The 19,949-nt window shown below is 45.7% G+C and overlaps 1 protein-coding gene across 1 annotated transcript; it reads left to right on the forward strand.

Moving 5' to 3' along the window:
* Positions 1–77: 77 nt before the first annotated feature.
* LOC108797307 lies at positions 78–12,371 on the forward strand. The gene is made up of 6 exons (XM_018568889.1): positions 78–161; positions 432–524; positions 2,994–3,126; positions 4,569–5,054; positions 11,891–12,045; positions 12,243–12,371. The coding sequence occupies exons 1-6, from the start codon at positions 78–80 to the stop codon at positions 12,369–12,371; spliced, it is 1,080 nt and encodes a 359-aa protein (XP_018424391.1).
* Positions 12,372–19,949: the final 7,578 nt, after the last annotated feature.

Below are 19,949 nucleotides of genomic sequence, written 5' to 3' on the forward strand. Positions count from 1 at the left end.
CAACCGGGCCTCCAAATTCCCGCCCTGCCAACCACATACACTTCCGGTTCCCAGCACAAAGCGCGACCAATGAGCACATGACAAAGCTAGCCAATAGATCCTCCGTAAGCAAGAAGTCGTCCTATGAGAAAGCGGCGGGTGCGGCTCCTGTAGTTAGCTCGGTTTGGGGGTGGAGCTAAACAGCTCACATGTCGGGCTGGGCGTGGCTCTCTCGGTTTGTGGGGTGGAGCTATGGCTGCACTTCTATTAGGCTGGGCTTGGTTCGCTTGTTTTGGGGTGGAGCTATAGTTGCTCACATGTCGGACTGGGCGTGGTTGTGTTTACTTGTGTCCTATGTGTGCTGTCACACGGAGCTGTCAGGTTGCTGCTGCGTGTAACAGTAGGTGACACACTGGAGAACGTACATCTGTTGTATGTTGGGGTCTCACCAGGCTGGTGAGACCCCACATAGCCAGGTTAGACCCCTTGGAGGCCTGGTGAGACCCTACGGAGCCCTCGTGCTGGCGAGAACCCACAGCGCCCTGGTGAGACCCCACAGAGCCTCGCTACCCTGGTGAGACCGCACATAGCCATGCTGAGATCCCACAGAGCCCTTGTGAGACCCTACGGAGCCTGCTGGTGAGACCCCATCTCACCCTGGTGAGATCAGACACTGTGGGGTCTCACCAGGGCTCTGAGGGGTCTTACCAGGGTGGTGAGACCCCACATAGCCCAGGCGAGACCCTGCGGAGCCTAGGCAAGACCCTGCAGAGCCCTGGTGAGACCCTGCAGAGCTCTGGTTTAATCAGGGCTCTGTGGGGTCTAACCAGGCTGGGGAGACCCCACATAGCCCTGTGCTGGGGAGACCCTTCAGAGCCCAGGTGAGACCCTACAGGTTTAACCAGGGCTTTGTGGGGTCTCATCAGGGCTCTTTGGTGTCTCACCAGAGCTCTGTGGGTCTAACAAGGCTGGTTAGACCCCACAGAGCCTTGGTGAGGCTCCACAGAGCCCTGATGCCCTGGTGAGACCCCAGAGTGTTTTACAGAGCCCTGGTGCTGGTGAGAACCTACAAAGCCCTGGTGAGACCCTGCTGAGCCCTGGTTTTACCAGTGCTTTCTTGCGGTCTCACTGGGGTTCTTTGGGGTCCCACCAGGGCTCTGAGGGGTCTCACCAGGCTGGTGAGACCCTACAGAGCCCTGGTGCTGGTGAGACCCTACAGAGTCATGATTTAACCAGGCCTCTGTGGGGTCTCACCAAGGCTCTGTGAGGTCTCACCAGCCCTGTTTAAACCCCACAGAGCCCTGGTGAGACCTGACAGAGCCCGGGTAGGGCTCTTTCGGATTTCACCAGGGCTCTGTGGGGTCTAACCAAGCTGGTTAGACCCTACAGAGCACTGACGAGACCCTACAGAGCCCTGGGGCTCTGTGGGATCTCACCAGGGCTCTGTGGAGTATAACAAGGCTGGTTAGACCCCCACAGAACCCTAGTGAGACCCCACATGGGCCTGCTACCACAGAACCTTGATGAGACCCCTGGTGAAATTCTACAGAGCCCTGGTTTAACCAGGGCTCTGTAGGGTCTCACCAGGGCTCTGAGGGGTCTAACCAGGCTGTTTAGACCCCCACAGAGCCCTAGTGAGACCCCACATGGGCCTGCTACCCTGGTGAGATCCCTGGTGAAATTCTACAGAGCCCTGGTTTAACCAGGGCTCTGTAGGGTCTCACCAGGGCTCTGAGGGGTCTAACCAGGCTGGCAAGACCCCACATAGCCCTGGTGAGACCCTACGGAGCCCTGGTGCTGGTGAGACCCCATGGAGCCCTGGTGAGACCCTACAGAGGCTTGGTTTAACCAGGGCTCTGTGGGGTCTCGCCAGGGTACTGAGAGGTCTTACCAGGGCTCTGTGGGTCTACCAAGGCTGGTTAGAACCCACAGCGCCCACAGAGCCCTGGTGAGACCCTACAGAGCCTTGGTTTAACCAGGGTTCTGTGGATCTCACCAGGGCCCTGAGGGGTCTAACCAGGCTGGTGAGACGGCACATAGCCATGGTGAGACCCCACAGAGCCCTGGTGAGATCCTACGGAGCCCTGGTGCTGGTTTAACCAGGGCACTGTGGGTCTCACCAGGGCTCTGAGAGGGTCTTACCAGGGTGGTGAGACCCCACATAGCCCAGGTGGGACCCTGCGGAGCCCTGGTTTAATCAGGGCTCTGTGGGGTCTAACCAGGCTGGTGAGACCCCACATAGCCCTGGAGCTGGTGATACCCTACAGGTTTAACCAGGGCTTTGTGGGGTCTCACCAGGGCTCTTTGGTGTCTACCCAGAGGTCTGTGGGGTCTCCCTGGGGCTCTGTGGGTCTAACAAGCCTGGTTAGACCCCACAGAGCCTTGGTGAGGCTCCAAAGAGCCCCGATGCCCCGGTGAGACCCCAAAGAGCTTTACAGAGTCCTGGTGCTGATGAGAACCTACAGAGACCTGGTAAAACCCTGCTGAGCCCTGGTTTTACCAGTGCTTCTTGAGGTCTCACTAGGGGTCTGAGGGGTCTAACCAGGCTGGCGAGACCCCACATAGCCCTGGTGAGACCCTACAGAGCCCTTGTTCTGGTGAGACTCTACAGAGCCCTGGTTTAACCAGGCCTCTGTGGGGTCTCACCAGGGCTGTTTAAACCCCACAGAGCCCTGTTGGGACCCTACAAAGCCCTGGTGAGACCCTCTAGAGATTCTTTGGGATCTCACCAGGGTTCTGTGGGGTCTAACCAAGCTGGTTAGACCCTACAGAGCACTGGCGAGACCCTACATAGCCCTGGTGAGACCCCACAGAGCCCTGGTTAAATCAGGGCTTTGTAGGTCCTCACCAGGGCTCTGTGGGGTTTAACCAGGACTGGTGAGACCCCACAGAACCATAGTTTAACCAGGGCTCTTTAGGGGTCTCCCCAGGGCTCTGTGGGGTCTCACCAGACTGGTTAAACCCCACAGAGCCCTGGTGAGACACCACAGGCCTGTGTAAGGCCTCATGTTTAGGTTTCGCCTAAGGCCTCGCAAACTCTAAAGCCGCCTCTGGTGGAAGTGTTCACTGTCTGCCAAGAGCTGTGTCAGCCGCTGTGCAGCTTTAACACACTTGGGAAAGTGCTTCAAATGCATTACAGTGAAGTAGGTAAGAACCGTCTGGGACAGTTGTGTAGTAATGACATTTGTTTTAGATGTTCTTCCCCCTATCAGGTCATTAGATTACTACATGTACTTGTATCAAGTAATACTCTCTTTTTTTCTGGTCCTCCTTTATGGCACACTCACACCACGTGCCCTGGGTTGAGTTGGGCCCAACATAACGATGAGCCGAAATCCATTATTTCCAACAGGCCCAATTCACACCAGTATGCTGGATTGGTGTGCGCTGGACAAAGTGGGACAGGCTGCGTTAAAACACTGAGCGAGCTGTGACACGGCGCTGTGACAAGTATTAAAATGATACTAAACTCAGTAGTCAAACCTTAAAAATGCATTCAAGACTAGGACTTAGGGCTTACAGTGCGTTCCAGCGCGGTTAGCTGCTGGAACGCACTGTATCACACACCAAGCTCCCACCTGCGTTCTAGGGCAGGAGGTGGAGTGGTGGTGCATTGAAGTCAATGGCCCCGCAACCACGCCCTCCGCTCGCAGTGCGATCACCCGCATCGGAACGTGGGCACAACAATGCCTGCGTTCCAATCCAGTGAGATCACAAAAAATAGTGCATGCCCCAGAACGCAGGGGAAGTTAAGTATGCAATACAGCCACAGTGCTTTCCAGCAGCTAACTGCGCTGAAACACAATGTAAGTGAAGTGAACAAGCCCTAAGTGATTGGCCGAAACATGTCGGAGAGGGTGGACATTCGGCAGGACACCAGTGATTTGGAATAAGCTTCAATAAATTATCCCAATGGAATCCGGTGTGCGGCCAGCTTTTGTTCTGTTTGTGTAGGAGGTTTTTTCAGGTTGAATGAAAAAAAATTAGATTTCTCCATCCATGCCAAACAACATGGATAGAGGAATCTCCTGCTGCGGCTATTGTATTTTGACAATCGGCCCCACTGGCTGTCAAAATACCTGAACGGTACCTGCATCTGATTTGATGCAAACGCTGTATGGCTGACAATTTTCAGCCTGGGTTCTTCGATTTGTCAGCTGTCTCAGGTTTGAAGGGCTCCATCTCCAGTCTGCATGTTTCAGCTCTTTCGATAGATGGTTGGTAGGATTCAGATTAGGACTCATAGAAGGCCACCTCCAAAATACTTTAATGTTTTTGTTCTTAAGTTTAACCATTCTTGGGTGCTTTTAGCTGTGTGTTTTGGATCATTATCCTGTTGGAGAACCAATTACCTGTGATTAAGAAAAGACCTTTCTGACATTGGGCAGTATGTTTAGAAGAACTCCGGCATAACCTTTATTATCCCTTGCAGTGGGGCTGCACACTTCTTTTCTGCTACAGAAATTAAAATTAGCCAATTTTCAGCCTGGCTCCTTCGATCCTTCAGCTGTCTCAGGTTTGTAGGTTACTTTCTCCAGACTGCATTTGTAATATGTATTTTATATCCATCTCATGTTCTTGTCCTTCAGGAGATAATTTGGTTACCATCGAAGAGAAAAATAACATTTCCTCTCTGCGGACATATGTGAACTGGAGATGCCAGTCTACAGGGAGCTCCCGTGTCAGTGTGCGAATGGTCGGTCTCCAATTAGATACCCTCCCTCCTACCGCGGCCAAAGACCAGATGGAGATTATAGAGATGCCTCTCTCTGAGAATCCTCTCCGTCTCTCATGTTGTCCTGTGCGTGGAGATCTCCTGGTTGGATGCAAGAGCAAGCTAGTGGTTTTTAGCATGAAGTTCATCTCCGTTCATGGCATACCAGTGTTAGATTTTGACAGATCGCTGGTTTTACACGTTTCTGGAATTGTGCCAACTGAGGTGTATTTTTGTGCCAACTTTGTCAGCATAATGAGTGAGCTAGAAGTTCTTGTGTTTAGACTGACATCTGAATACCAAGAGGCATTGCCAGATATATCCACTGCTATTCGGGATGTGGGAAAACTGCCAGAGAAAGGTAACACATTCAAGACTGTGGATGTTTTATTTACGGCACTGTAATGTACTAGAAGTTTTATAACTGTCACACGTCAGACATAGACATTATAACTGTCACACGTCGACTCTATTGATCAGGAAGTGAGCGAAAACATACCGCAGATCTGCTCACTTCCCGACCATCTCCCTGCAAAGAGGGGTGACTGTCAGTCACTGCTCCCCGCAAGGATTCCCCCCTCAGATTCTCCAGCGTTGACAGCAATAATTGACAGGGGTGGGGGCAGGCACAGCTGGCTCTGCCTCTAGAAAGGCAGAGCCAGCTGTCAATCAGCCAGCTAGGTGGACCTTGGCTCCGTCCTGGCTGCGGCGATCTCCGCATATAGCGGGTATTAGCCCGCTATATACTGAGTTGTGGGTCATGGGAGGACACAGTATATGTCCTCCTGTGACCCAAAAGAGAACTATGGAAAAAAAAAAACATAGTTGCCCCATAGTTCTTCTTTAACATCTCTCAGAGGGGTGCCTGTGCAGGGGATATGTAAAAAAACAAACATCCTCCCATTTAACAGCCAGGGTCCCATCGGGAAACATTGTGTCAGCTCTGATATAGTGATCACATGGAGGCTGGGGGCTTTACTGATAAAAATAAAAGCCTGCAGATAAACACTGACACCTTCAGAAAAAATGTAAATGAACCCCGTGCCAAATGTGCAACCTAGCAGCAACACGAAAATAAAAAAAAATGAATGCTAAAGTGTGTCGTGCTCTAAAACCAACTACAAATAACATAAATAATGAATGCTAAAATGATATCACAAAACATGTGAACTAATAAAATTGTTCAAAACAACCTAATTCATCATGTGATCCACTAACAGGTATAAAATAATCCACTAACAGGTATAAAATATAGTGATAACATCAAAAACCGTAATGCTGAATGATTAACTTGACTCATAAATATAAGGGTGAATTCTTAGGCATGGCAATCAATGACAATTGCTAAATACATTGATAAATAAATAACGCAAGCTATATATCAAAGTCCAAAAGTGAACCAAATATCTTTAATATGAATGTCCAAAAAGTGGTGATCCAAAATTTCAAAGCTCCTTAAGGGGAGTAAAATAACACTTGTGCCACCCTTATATCCACCTGTGTCTGATACTTCACCCCACCTTTACATTAGGCCTTCTAATGGGCCAAGAAGAGCAGCACCCCGTTTCACCCTGGCAGGGGTTATTCACACAAACTCAGAACAGGCAACCTGACTCCAGCGTTTCCTAATCCACTTCAGAGGTATATTTACTCGAATTTCATAGATAAAAAAACAGGCATATCATAGCACATACCATTTGAAGCATTGTGGACTTTTATTGACGAATGGTATTCACATAGATGAAGATCCAAAAAGATCCCTTGTAATAGAAGTAACAGATATGCAGAGATCTTTCCACAGTCCCGGGCGCGTCAGCATGTAATAACTCCACCTCACGTTGAGCCGGTGTTCTATCAAAGATTGTGACAGCGGTGGAATGTGTGACCGGTCACGTGGTCACACATTTTCACGTAATCACACCCACTTTTTCCGGGGTTAAAATATGTGACCAGCAAAAGGTATAGAATTCAAAGCTATCTCAGCTGTTCCAGGACAGATCGGCATTGCAGATGTAAGTGTAGGAGAACCGATCTGCCCTGGAACAGCTGATCGTTCCTGAAATCTCACTTCTATCCGACCTTGTGAAATGTTAGATTGCACCCAACAGAGTCAGATAGAAGTGACATTTCCGGACCGATCAGCTGTTCCAGGGCAGATAGGTTCTCCAATAATGTGCCTTGCGATCCCGTGCGGCCGATCTCATTGTGGCCGGAGGGCGTGTCAACGGTGCCATTCACTTGAATGGCCCGCCACGCCCCCTTCTGCCACACTAAAAAGTGAGTTGGCCGCAATGCAAGGCAGTGCGTTCTGGCCATAATCGGGCCGGAACGCACTGCATCTAGTGTGAACGGGCCCTTAAGGTTTTATACTTTCTCTTACCCTTTTCTTTTTGTTCCTCGCCACAACTACCCTGTTTCAACGAAAATAAAACCTACCCCGAAAATAAGACCTAGTACTATTTTTGGGAATTGCTAAAATATAAGACCTACCCCAAAAATAAGACCTAGTTGTGATCATTCCCAGGGCCGGTGGTGGCATAAGGGGGGACTTGAAGAGCCGCGGGAGAGGCAGGAGAGAATCAGCGGTGCCAACGAAGCCAGCGCTAGAAGAAGTGAGGCGGCACCGGAGGGAGCAGAGCGGCAAATGCCGATGCTTCCTCTATAGCGCCGCCTCCTGTCACAGGCGGAGTGATACCAAATGCACTCCGCTTGTGAGGAATCTATAGTGAAAGTGCGCTTCGCTCATTCTGGCCAGCGATTGGATAGCAAATAGCTCTTGGAAAGGTACGGCTGCCCTGATCACCATATTTTTGTACATGAATAAGTGTGGATTGTTGTACATTAACGCAAATAAGACCTAGTGTGTTTTTTGAGCCAAAAAAAATATAAGACAGTGTCTTATTTTCGGGGAAACACGGTATGTACATGTTTCAGGATGATATTTGCTAGCTGAGAATCTTTATCTGTTCTTCTTTTTGGTACTCCCGAGTCTCACAATTGTCTATTTGTTTTCTATTCGGGTAAATGTGCACTGCTTATGTACGTTTTTTTTTTTTTTATTACTGCTCTTGATTGTTCCACTATGTTTTTGTCGTGTTTATCAAATTGTTTATAAAAGGTTTCAATAAAAAATGATCCAATTTAAAAAAAAAAGAAAAAAAGGCGCTCGCTGTCAGAATACAATGCAAAGCAGCAGGGGATTCCTCCATCCATGCTCAAAACGCTGATGGAGGAATCCGTTATATTTTCTTTGTTCAGCCCGCAAGTTGAATTAGAAAAAATATATATATAACCCTGTATACCCAGCCTAAGAGGGGTTTATACCAACAGCTGCTGTTTTGTTATGTTATGTTATGTTGAATGCTGTGTCAATTTTGAATACCAGTATTACCAGTGAATATGTGGTCTTGTTGGTCCAGTATTGAAACTTTCTAAGGACTAGTATTCAATCAATCAGCGTGTAAAACCGTAACTATATTTTTGGACAGATAACAGCAGGTTTGATTTAATATATTGAATAAATAAACATATACTGTCAGCACGACATTATTTCAACATTAACACTTTACCTAAATGACATTATTTATTACATAAGAAAACAAGGATTACTTCAGGAATGTGAATGGAGTATTTTAAATATTTTATGTCATTGATGATATTTATATGTTTCTAACAAAAAGAATTAAAATGTGCTTGTTTTTTCAATTGTTTTTTTGAACGTTCATATGTAGTAGTTTATTTACTGAGGAGATTGTTTTATATGAAAAAAAAACTTCAAAAATGTGAGGGGAAATTCCAAAATTTTGGAGTACCCAGAGCAAGAAGCGAGGAAAAATCCTCCAATGTAGGGGGAGACCTATTCCTGTGACAACTCCTAGAGATGGTAATTCTATTCACTTTGAAGAGATTGTCTCTCATTCCCTGTTGTCTCCCCAGGACAGCAAATGAAAGAATATCTCCATGGCAGAACAAAAGCTTGTCAGGTGTTTTAACCTTTTCCTTCTCCATCTTAATTTTTTTTTTTTTTAAAGTACATACATTTGAAGAAATGATGCATGTCTTACTTTGGAACTAGACATACATTTCTGTTCCAATATTTTTTTATTAACAGTTTTCAAAGAACAAGTAAAAAATTTACAATACACATCGTGCAAGTCATGGGGCACAACCATTGGTTCAACTCCATAACAGGACCAAAAACAGAATATAAGCTTGACGGGGCATAATTAAAAAATGACATAAGAAAATCATCAATGTAATCACAAACTGCATAACATTTGCTTAGAGAGAGATAATACAATGGCTAATGGCAATGATACTAAAGACGATAGGACACAAAACTCCTATGCATTTGCACAATGGCAACAAAAACATTCAGAAAAATCTAATTATAAATGTCAGTGAAAAAACAGATTGGCAACAAACCTGTGCTATGACGCCCCACCCGTGCTATGCGAGTGATTGGCCCCACCAAGGGTTAAAGTGCAAAATACATATATGTAAATAAAAAAGAAAGTCAGGAAACACAAAGAAGAGTAAGAAGACACGGAAGAATAAAGAAAAGAAAAAAGAAAAGAGGTAAAAAAAAAGTCGTTGGATCAATGCCTACGAGGAGATGGTGGCAACACATCCACCAGATGTGCAACATGTCCCCTTTGGTAGAACAGCCTCTAAAACAGGTATCAGGACAAGATGGGTTCACATGTGCAATCCACAAGGAGACCATATACCATTGCATCATAACCTTGTAAACTTCAAAATTACTTACATATAAAGGAACATTTTGTCAGATCAGACCAGATCCTCTCCCAATCCTCCTCGCATTTATTCAACTGAAGATCTGATTCCCATTTTCCCACATACTTGTTGTAAATGTGCATACAGGGTAGACATTAGCTTGGGGCCAGTGGGATTGCATAAACAAATGCGCTCAAAACGGGTTAAAAGAAGGGAAAGCGATTTATTGCCAATCAAAGAAGAGATCCAGCAATTAAGCTGAAGGTATCTGAACAATTCTGCTGTAGAGAGGCATTTGTGTTTGCAGAGATAGGACAAGTAACAAATCGTAGAGTTGGGAGACAAAATATTGTAAACAGAGCGAAAGCCAGCTTGCAACCAGCAATGAAAAGCCTTTGTTTCCTGGAATCCTGGTGGAAAAGGTTGAGAAGTGATAGGTAACAGCAGAGCATAAGGAGACATAAGTTGACTGGAGTACTTAAAGGAATCCCAGATTTTCAAATTATGGGTTCATAAGGGGAGGCCTATGGTGAGGCGAGAGCCAAGGCAAGGCTTGAGGTGTGGAAGGAGAACAATCAACAAGCTCTTTCAAAGTCCAAAGAGGAGCATGTAGCTCTAGGTGCAAAGAGATCAGCAGTAGAATTTAGGAAGCACATAATAATAAGCAATTATAGGGAGACCAATCCCTCCTTCCATCCTATGTCTATACAGAGTGGAATGAGAGACACAAGGTTTAATAGAGTGCCAGACGAAAGCATTAATACTTCTCTGCAGGCATCTAAGGGCATAGGATGGTATGTACACAGGGAGGGTCCACAAATAATAACAATTTAGGCAGCAGAGTAATCTTTACTGTGGAAATGTGGAAATCCTACCAAACCACGAAAGACCATGAGACGACCAAGAGCTGAGCAGCGCTTTAAGAGACCAAAACAGGGGAATACAACTAACGTTATAGAGGGAGTCATAAGAGGACATAAGACTAATGCCAAGATAGCAAATGGAAGATCTGGCCCAGTGAAAAGTTGCGTTGCAAGTCAGCGAGAGAACTGCTGAGCATAGACACAATGAGGGCTTAGGACTTATTCCCCTTAACCACTAACCCCGAGATAGAGGAAAAGGTATCGAGTAAATGTAAAACGTTAGGGACCGAGACATGCGGTTGTGTAACAGTCAGTAGTAGATCATCGGTAAAGAGGTTTATTTTATACACTACACTTGCTAACTGTAGAGTATGGATGGCAGTTTTATTGCGGATCATATATATAAAAGGTTTGATCGCAAGGGCAAAAAGAACGGGATAAAGGGCACCCCTATCAAGTGCCCCTGGCAATCAGAAAGGGCGTGAAGCAGAGTCCGAGGTAGAGAGCATGTGCAGTTGGAAATGCGTATAGGGCTGAAATCCAGCTTAAGAAAGGCAATCCGAAGCCCCATCTAGATAGGACATACCACAGGTAATCCCAAGAAATGGAATCATAGGCTCTCTGGAGATCCAGAAAAAGTAGGAAGCCAGGGATTTGCATAAAATTCATAACATGAATTAAATGGATAATTTTGCGTACAATGTTGGCTGCTTGCCTCTAGGGCACAAATCCCACCTGGTCCCTATGGATAAGCGACGGAAGAAAGGTATTAATTCTAGAGGCCAGAATCTTGGCAAGAATTTTACTATCAACATTAAGCCGTGATATAGGTCTGTTCAAGCCCTGTACATTATGTGATATTACCAACAAACGCCCGGCCATGGCACCCAGTAGTAGGAAACCGTGCAAACTTCAAAAACAGGTTCAGGAGGCAGACGGTGGACTCAAAACGTACAAGAAGGACAGTAGTACAATAATGAAGAACACCAGCTTCCCCACTTCTTATATGCATGGGGGGTAGCCAACACACAGGGCACACAAAAAAGTGCATGTTATAGTAATAAGAAAGGTGGAAACTGGAAAGGGCAGAAAAAAAATGCCTGTAGCCCTAGTGGGTGGGGCAGGGAAAAAGGGGGGGGGGGGTAAAGGGTCAAGGGAAATTCTCTGAACCAAAATAAAGCATGATAAGTAAGGAGTGGGCAACCTAGAGATATATACAACCTCAATACACAAATAAATGCCCGTGATAATAAACTGACTGCCTATGATGATGCAAAGGTAAACATTTAAGGCACACATCGGTTGTAACAGTAACAGAATGAAATAAGAACTAAATAACAGGGCAGGGATCCCACCAAAACTACAAATGGGGTTTCCACTCTGTAAAGCTACAAAAAAGTAAAATATGGAGTTACAGCACTTTACAGACAACAGGTATGTGCAATAGACACAACCCAAAACTGGGAAGTAGAAAATGAACAAGGTGGAACCTTAAAAGAGCTCACAACAACTGAACTTTCAAGTCCAAATGAACCACTGCTCAAGTAGAAAAGGTCCCATAGTCAAAGCGGTCCTAAACAGCAAGTCCATCCTGCAGATGGGTTCGGGCACATCCCTGAAGCGAGCGAAGATCATCATCAACAGGTCAAGGATGCAGATGACGAAAGTTCCTTATCCTGTAAAACCAGAACCACATCATCCATTTTGTGTTCCAGCAGATCTGTACGGGAGCCGAGCTCCCTGATTTCCCTTGTGAGATGAGCAGTCAAACGGTCAGTGGCAGCTGTCAGCTCTATCTGTAATATAGAACGGAATTTTTCCAGCAGAGCACTGTCCCGGGATCAGCTTTCCAATGTGCAGGTGAGGAGGGCATGTAGGGCTGCAACAACTAATCGACATAATCGATTATTGAAAAAGTTGTCAACTTTTTCAATACATGCTATCCACAGTGGAGGAGTCCTGAGCTTCAGCAAAGGACGGGGAAGATGGAGGATCTGAGGATGCACGTGGCGGCAGCACCATATTGGAGTCGTGGAAGTTTGCAGAGGGAGGCCTCCTGGTCTAATCTTAGCTTTTAGAAGAAATCATGGTTCCCAGGGTGCAGAGGGTGAGTAGAAGGGGAAGACAGGCGGAGGAGGAAAGAGGCAAATGGTCGCTAATGAGCGCTCATAGGTATCCCGTGCTGCGACTCTGCTCAGACCACGGCCATCTTGCTCGGCTGCTCGCGAGTGCCCCACTAGACATCCATTTCTGATCTTTCTTTTGGCGGTCACTCAGGTCAGACTCTTCATCTGGACATTCCAGCAAATGTTCCAGGCGCACTTCACCTCTGCACATGGGACACTGTGCATTTGACTGTAGGGGAAAATGCAGGTTGAAGATTGAAAGTGTTTTACTGGCTCATTATTTAATAGGAGAAATGAAAAAGTCTTACCTGTGTTCTGTAAATAACCTGACAAATGCACTCTTTACAAAAGACATGTGCACAGCGGGTTATAACTGGCATGTTCAGAGAGTCTAGACATATAGAACATTCTTCATCTGAGCCTGAGCTTAGCACCAGCTTTATTTTGTTCACCAACTTCTCTTGTAATTCATCTCTGGTTGAACTGGCTGAAAATGTACACGTAAATAGACACACATTAGGTTTTAGTGATCATCCTTTTGACACCTCTTAAGGTAGCAGGGCACCTCAGACTCAACCTCTTCTTGGAGGATTCCAAGTAAAGCACCAGGCCATCTAGGTGGGTATGAAATCTAACCAGAGTGCCCTCGACTGCCTCTGGGATTCCACACAGCTGGGTTACCTGAGACATTCCCAGGCCATCTAGGTGGGTATGAAATCTAATCAGAGTGCCTGGAGGCTGCCTCCGGGATTCCACACAGCTGGGATGCCTGCGACATTCCCAGGCTATCATGGTGGGTAGGAAATATTACCAGTGTGCCCTGGGACTGCCTTTAGGATGCCATGCAGCTGAGTTAGCAAAAGACATTCCCAAGCCATCTAGGGGGATATTAAATTACAGCAGTGAGCACTGTGACTGCCCACAGGGATTCCACACAGCTAGGTTGCCTGAGACATTCCCAGGCTACCTAGGCAAGTATGAAACCTGTGGTCATGAGATCTCAGGGAAAGGCATTTTCCTCCACCGAGATGATGTACATGGTCACATGTCCTAGTCAAATGTGCCAGAGTTACAGGAAGTAAAGAGAGAGCTAGTAACCTGCTCTTAGTAAACATGGCCACTGTCAGAAGACTGGGGAAGAAAAGAGAAATAAGGTATGCAAAGAATACAAAGCCTGCAATTATCTATTAGTATGTGTTTGTAGATTATGATTACTAAACATTTCTAAAAGGTGTGTTTTGTTATTTTACTGATATGAGTAAAGTTCCTCTTTAAGGCACACCAAACTACAGTTGAAGTCAGTTAAATGGAATTAATGTAAACACAATGAAAATATCCCTAAAATGCAACTCAACTTACCATATCAAAAAAGTAAACACTGAAGCATTGCAACTACTGCACCTTCTTCACTACTTTAACCCCTTAATGAGCAAGGCCTTTTTTTCGTTTTTTGCACCCCCCCCACACCATTATATATTTTCTGAAAGCCAAGAGCCTGTAGAATAAAATGGTGGCAGTTGCAAATTTTTATGTTGCACAATATTAGCGCAATGTAATATCAAACCCAAACATTTAGTGAAAAATGCACTTAAGTTAAATGTAGTGCCCCAAAACACAATAAAATACCAATTTCTGTATAGAATATAATAGAGGTGATTACAACGAGTAAACAGATACCCAACATGCCCAGGTTGAAAATGTTATGCTTCTGTGAAACAATGACAAGATTCAGTAGCCCTAAAAGTTTATTGACAACGCTTTAAAGGCTCCTACAGGTCATCAGTTTTGATATACGCATAACTATTGGCCCTAGAATTATTGCTCTCACTCTTGGGTGCGTGGTGATACCCACATGTGTAGCGCGATCCTCGTTTTGGTATGTAGGCACACCTGAGGCATGTTTACATTATGAAGCGTGTGCCCAGCTTCCCACTGACACCCAAGATGCCAATCCCGGGCCCGTAGGTGTTGGGTGTCGGGGCGGCCCGTTTGTCCAAAGAAGCGATTTGGCGACAGCCGAGTCACCGGAATCGCTTCTATTGTAAAGCCAACACCGGGAGTCTATTTAAACGGGCCTAGTGCCAGTGACGTACTATGGACATCACTGGTCACTAAGGGGTTAAAACTCTAGAGGCAGTCAGTCAGATACAGGGTCCAGCAAGTCTGGAGCAGTAATTATCCTTCCTTAGGTTGGCAAGTAACTGATTTATGCTTGTTCCGAGTCAGTGACTTACAACATAATGAATTAAGGATGAAGAATGAATCCTGGAGAACTAAAATGTAACATTTCAGGCTAGACAGGTTTCTTCTAAGAAACCAGGGAAACAAAATATCATATATGTGTTCTAGATCAGCCTTTCTGTAACAGGGTACCGTGGCAGACTGGTGCGTCTCCTGGCCTGGTTAGAAGGGCCTCAAAATGTTGTGCTAGTGGGACTACTATGTGAAAGGGCTCCTGATGTAAAGGGAAATCTGATGTTAAAGGGTGGACTCTGATATGAAAGTGGGGCTTTTGATGCGTGAGAAAGCACTCCTCTTTATACGGGAAACAGCGATAGACTCCTCCTCCTTGACATGTTTCATCTTGTGACTTTTCCACTCACATCCCTTTTGAAAAAGTCACAAGACGAAATATGTCAAGGAGGAAGAGTCTATCGCCGAGCATACTGCTTGTAAGTGCATTTTTTATTTTAATAAAACCACTTTTTTTTAACATACTGCGCAACGGAAATCCTTCTTTTTTGTTTCCTCTGAATTCCTGCGGGAGGATATCACTGAGTATAAAGAAGAGATTAATAGCAAAAAAAATCGGTGGTAAGGAGATTGGACCCCGCGAGAGGTGCCCATAGACGAACAGAGGAGAAGAGAGGAATCAGATAGAGGAAGCTGCTCATGATCTACATCTGACTATGAAAGCAAGATCTAGCAGATATCTGGCAAGCTATCTAGCGTCAATCTAGATGACTGCGGCCGGTAAACGGAGATGTGACTGGAGGCAGCCATGTTATATAGTCGGGGCAGAATTATCCTGGGTTAAAGTGACATTAACCGCTTGAAGACCAGGTGTTTAGACCCCCTTCCTGGCCAGGCCATTTTTCAGTATTCAGCGCTGCGGTACTTTGACTGACATTTATTCTGTCATGCAAGACTGTACTGAAATTAATTTCATACCATTTTTTTGGGGACAGATAGAGCTTTCTTTTGGTGGTATTTAATCATATTTTTTTACTATAATTAGGAAAAATTACTGAAAATTTTGAAAAAAAACGTTTTTTTTTACATTATGTTAGGAAACATTTATTATTACCCAGTTTTTTGGTAAAATATAAAAGACGGGGTCACGTCGGGTAAATAGACACCAAACATGTCAAGCTTTAAAATTGCCGCTTGCTATTTCGATAAGGGAAAACCCTGACATTAAAAGGAGTATCCTCCAAGACAAAGTGGAGCAGTTTGAACTTACCTGGGAACCTTGGGTGGCATATGTAAATCCTGTAGGAGCCTGAGAGGAAGGGAGCGAGGGCGGGCCTAAGCCCACCCCGACCAGAACATTTTAAGATGTTCAAAATTAAAATTTATTGTAATAGTTGTTTTTCGGCCACATTGTTTTTTGTTGTGTCTTTGTCCCGTAGCTCTTGTAGGGCTGTCTTATGTTGACAGGCTGTTTTATAATATACTATAATAGGGATTATCTAGCAATTTGGTCTCGACTGTTCTTATATACTCTCCTGGCAGGATAAAGGGATGTCCGACAATATTCTTGGTTTTCAACCCCCTGTTGAGTAACTACTACACCTCAAGATAAGGAGGTGTGACGTAGGTATATTTATAGGGGGAAAATATGAACAGCTCCTTTACTGCTGGAGTTTGGAGCGGAAAGCTGGACATGGGGCCAGCTCTAGCTGAAGTAAAAAGCGCTAAGTGTATGCTATCAGTCGAGACCAGATACTATTTAATGTGTAACCAATAGAGATGGAATAATAAGGTATCCCTTTTAGATGAAGACTGTCCTATTACATTGTTTTATGTTGTAGATGTTTTGTTGTATATGTCTGGATGAAAACAATAAAAACTTTTGAAAGTAAAAAATTGCGCGCACACACGACATCGCAGAAAACTACCATACACAAAATTGGCCATAGGCGACGCTTTAAAAGCTTTTACGGCTAATCAGTTTAGTGTTATCAGTGATTGGTGGCCCTTGAATTATTGCTCTCACTGTGACGTTCGCGGCGATATGTAACATGTGCGGCGTAATGGGCTCAATCGTCTTTTTTGGCACGTATGCGCCCCCGACGCATGTTTGCATGCGTGTATGTATGGGTGGGGACTTGTAAAAAAAATTGTTTTTTATGTGTAACTTTACATTTTGGGGGGGGCTTTCATTTTTTTTCCTATTTAAACCCCCCTATGTGATAGCAAAATATGGGACAGGCCCTCTTTATGGAGACATCAGGGGTCTCCAAGATATCACCTAGGACCCCCCAAAAGAAACTGATGAAGCACAGATCTGCTCCATCAGCTTCTGAAGCTGGAGAGTGACACAAGAATGCGGAAGGGATGTAATATACAACACTTCCGCATTCTTGCAGCGGAGAGGGGACCGGAGGGAGCTCGTGTACCGATCTCCCTCTGATCCCGTGACACAGGCACCATGCTGATCCCGGGCTCAGTGGAGTCCGGGACTAGCGGGACAACGGCGCGGGGGACGACCGCGGAGGGGGACACCAATCGTTACCCCATACAGGCGATGGGGTATGTTACAGGCATTGCTGCCTGTTTTTAAATATCTGGCATTTCCCGCTCACGCGCGCCCAGCTGCGCGCGCGAGGGGGCGTGTCTGAGCAGACGTCTAAAGACGGTGTCCAGCGGTGTCTGCATGCGGGTGCATGCGTCCATAGACTTACCTTGTGTCTCTGCTAATCTCCCGGCCGAGAATCCGAACTGCGCATGCACCCGCCCCAAGATGCTTTGCGTCCGCCCGAGCAGTTTCGGATTCACGGGCGGGAGCGCGCAGCGAAAACAAGGTAAGTTTAAACCACTGTTAAAAGCGGCTTTTTTTTTTTTTACTTCTATCTACTACTTGATTGCAGTAGATGTAGGCAAAAAAAAAAAACGGAGGGTTTAGAACCCCTTTAACCGACAGTGTGGCTGTTGGCCTTTTGACAAGCGTGACAAAAACTTTTGTTTGAGCAAATATACCCCCTTTTTTATTCATTTAATAAAAGATTTTTACACACGGAGATGGCACTCTGTTCTTTCTGATGAGGAAGAGTCTGCAGGAGCAAGAGCATTGCACCCACAAACCACTGATCACGGTGCAATGCTTTAATGGCTCCAGTGAAAAAATATACTAAAATGCACATTTTTTTGAAGAAGTGTGTGTTTATTATTTTTTTCTAAAAAGGGGAATTTCCCGCTAACACCAGTACTCCCAGTGGAACTCCAATCAATCAGTTAAATACATAACACATAATTATTATGGCAGGCAAATCTATCCATGTATACAAAATTGTTTTCAACTCTAGCCCTGGGACACATACTCACCCTTCAAGATTTGCTAACTTTCTGTCCATGATCTGGGCCAAAGCTGCAGCCAGATTTCTCTGTATATAACCAGTTAGTTCTCCGTTAACATTGTTCACCTTGACTGCATTTCTGTCATATAGGTTGCTGGGTTCACGCTGAAGTGCAACCATCTCGTTATTGTTAACCTGAAAATGCCAATAGGTTAGTTTTCCTGTTGGTATGCCTATGAAAGTTCTCATTCCTCCAGGTCATGGTATAGCAAGTAATAGTCAGTGACATTTAACGGAACTTTTGGTATTCATGGTAAAATCTATAAACTACTCTTTTTTTTAACAGGCTGCACATAGCAAACCACACCCGCTGTTGAAAAGTAGGGATGCACAGATACCGGTTATTTGGTATAGAGTACCGATATTTATTTTCCGGTACTCGCCGATACCGAGCACCGGTATACCGAGTACACCGATTACCAGGAACTCAGGCAGCTGACCTGCTTCCTGGGAAGCCGGTGTTCTATCAAAAGAACACTGACTTCACTTGTAGAGGCTGCCTGGCTTACTAACCAATCAGTAAGCCGGGCAGCGGGTCATCCGGCTTCCTGATTGGTCAAGAAGCCACGCTTCCTAGCAATAAGTGAAGCCAGGCTTTGTAGCCAATCAGAAAGCCGGGTGGCACGTCATGACCCACCTCCCGGCTTCCTAACTGTATAGGAAGCCAGCTCCACTTGTTGCTAGGCAGCCTGGCTTCCTAACCAGTCAGGAAGCCGGGAGGCAAGTGATAACCCACCGACCGGCTTCCTGGTTAGAAAGGAAGCCGGCTCCATGCTCCCTTGGCACTGACGGTCAGAGGGAGATTTCCCTCTGACCGAAACTTCAGGTATCGGAGGCAAGTATCGGAGCATTCGTGTGAGTATGAGTACTCACCTAAATACTCGGTATCAGCACCGATACTAATACCGGTATTGGTGCTTCCCGATTGAAGCACCAATCGGGAAGCACCAATTATTGGTGCTTCCCGATTAAAGCACCAGTGGGTCATGACCCACCTCCCGGCTTCCTGACTGTATAGGAAGCCAGCTCCACTTGTTGCTAGGCAGCCTGGCTTCCTAACCAGTCAGGAAGCCGGGAGGCAGGTGATAACCCACCGACCGGCTTCCTGGTTAGAAAGGCAGCCGGCTCCATGCTCCCTTGGCACTGGCGGTCAGAGGGAGATTTCCCTCTGACCGAAACTTCAAGTATCGGAGCATTCGTGTGAGTATGAGTACTCACCCAAATACTCGGTATCAGCACCGATACTAATACCGGTATTGGTACTTCCCGATTGAAAAGGTTCCCATTTATACCTAATGTTTGGCAGTAAATTCATCTGCCGGTTCCAGCCCTGGTTTACTACACTTGTTCTTTACTCTAACCATGTTATATTCTTCAGTAAATGACATGACACTTACCACCCCAGTATAATAACGCAAGCCAACCACATTCCCTCTCAACATTCCAAACAAAACGGAGGAATCAAAATCTTCCTCTGCGGAGGAGGAATCATTAGTCGATGGCAGGTTGTCTGGTTCCAGGTCAAAAAAAAGATTTGAAGACGAATACTGACTTCCGCTCCTGCCATGCTGATTGGCCAGGAACTGTCTCACGGCAAAGTCTCTACAAAACAAAAATGCTGTAATGAGGAAGCTTCCATACACAGGATAACGAATACCTAAAATACATGTAACAAGATTCTGTTCATATAGATATTGGTGCATCACCTTCCCTCTCATTCTTACTTTTACATATTGTACAGAGAGGAAAGTCGGCCCCCCACCACTACACATATTAATGAGGTTTGGTAGACTTCAGGTGCCAAAACACTCTTCGATTTTCATTCAGAAATCTTCCACGAATGGTCTTTAGCTTCCTAACCAGTCAGGAAGCCGGGAGGCAGGTGATAACCCACCGACCGGCTTCCTGGTTAGAAAGGCAGCCGGCTCCATGCTCCCTTGGCACTGGCGGT

Source organism: Nanorana parkeri, unplaced genomic scaffold (genome assembly GCF_000935625.1).
Source record: "Nanorana parkeri isolate BGI_ZX_2015 unplaced genomic scaffold, ASM93562v1 scaffold1259, whole genome shotgun sequence".
Taxonomy (NCBI): Eukaryota; Metazoa; Chordata; class Amphibia; order Anura; family Dicroglossidae; genus Nanorana; species Nanorana parkeri.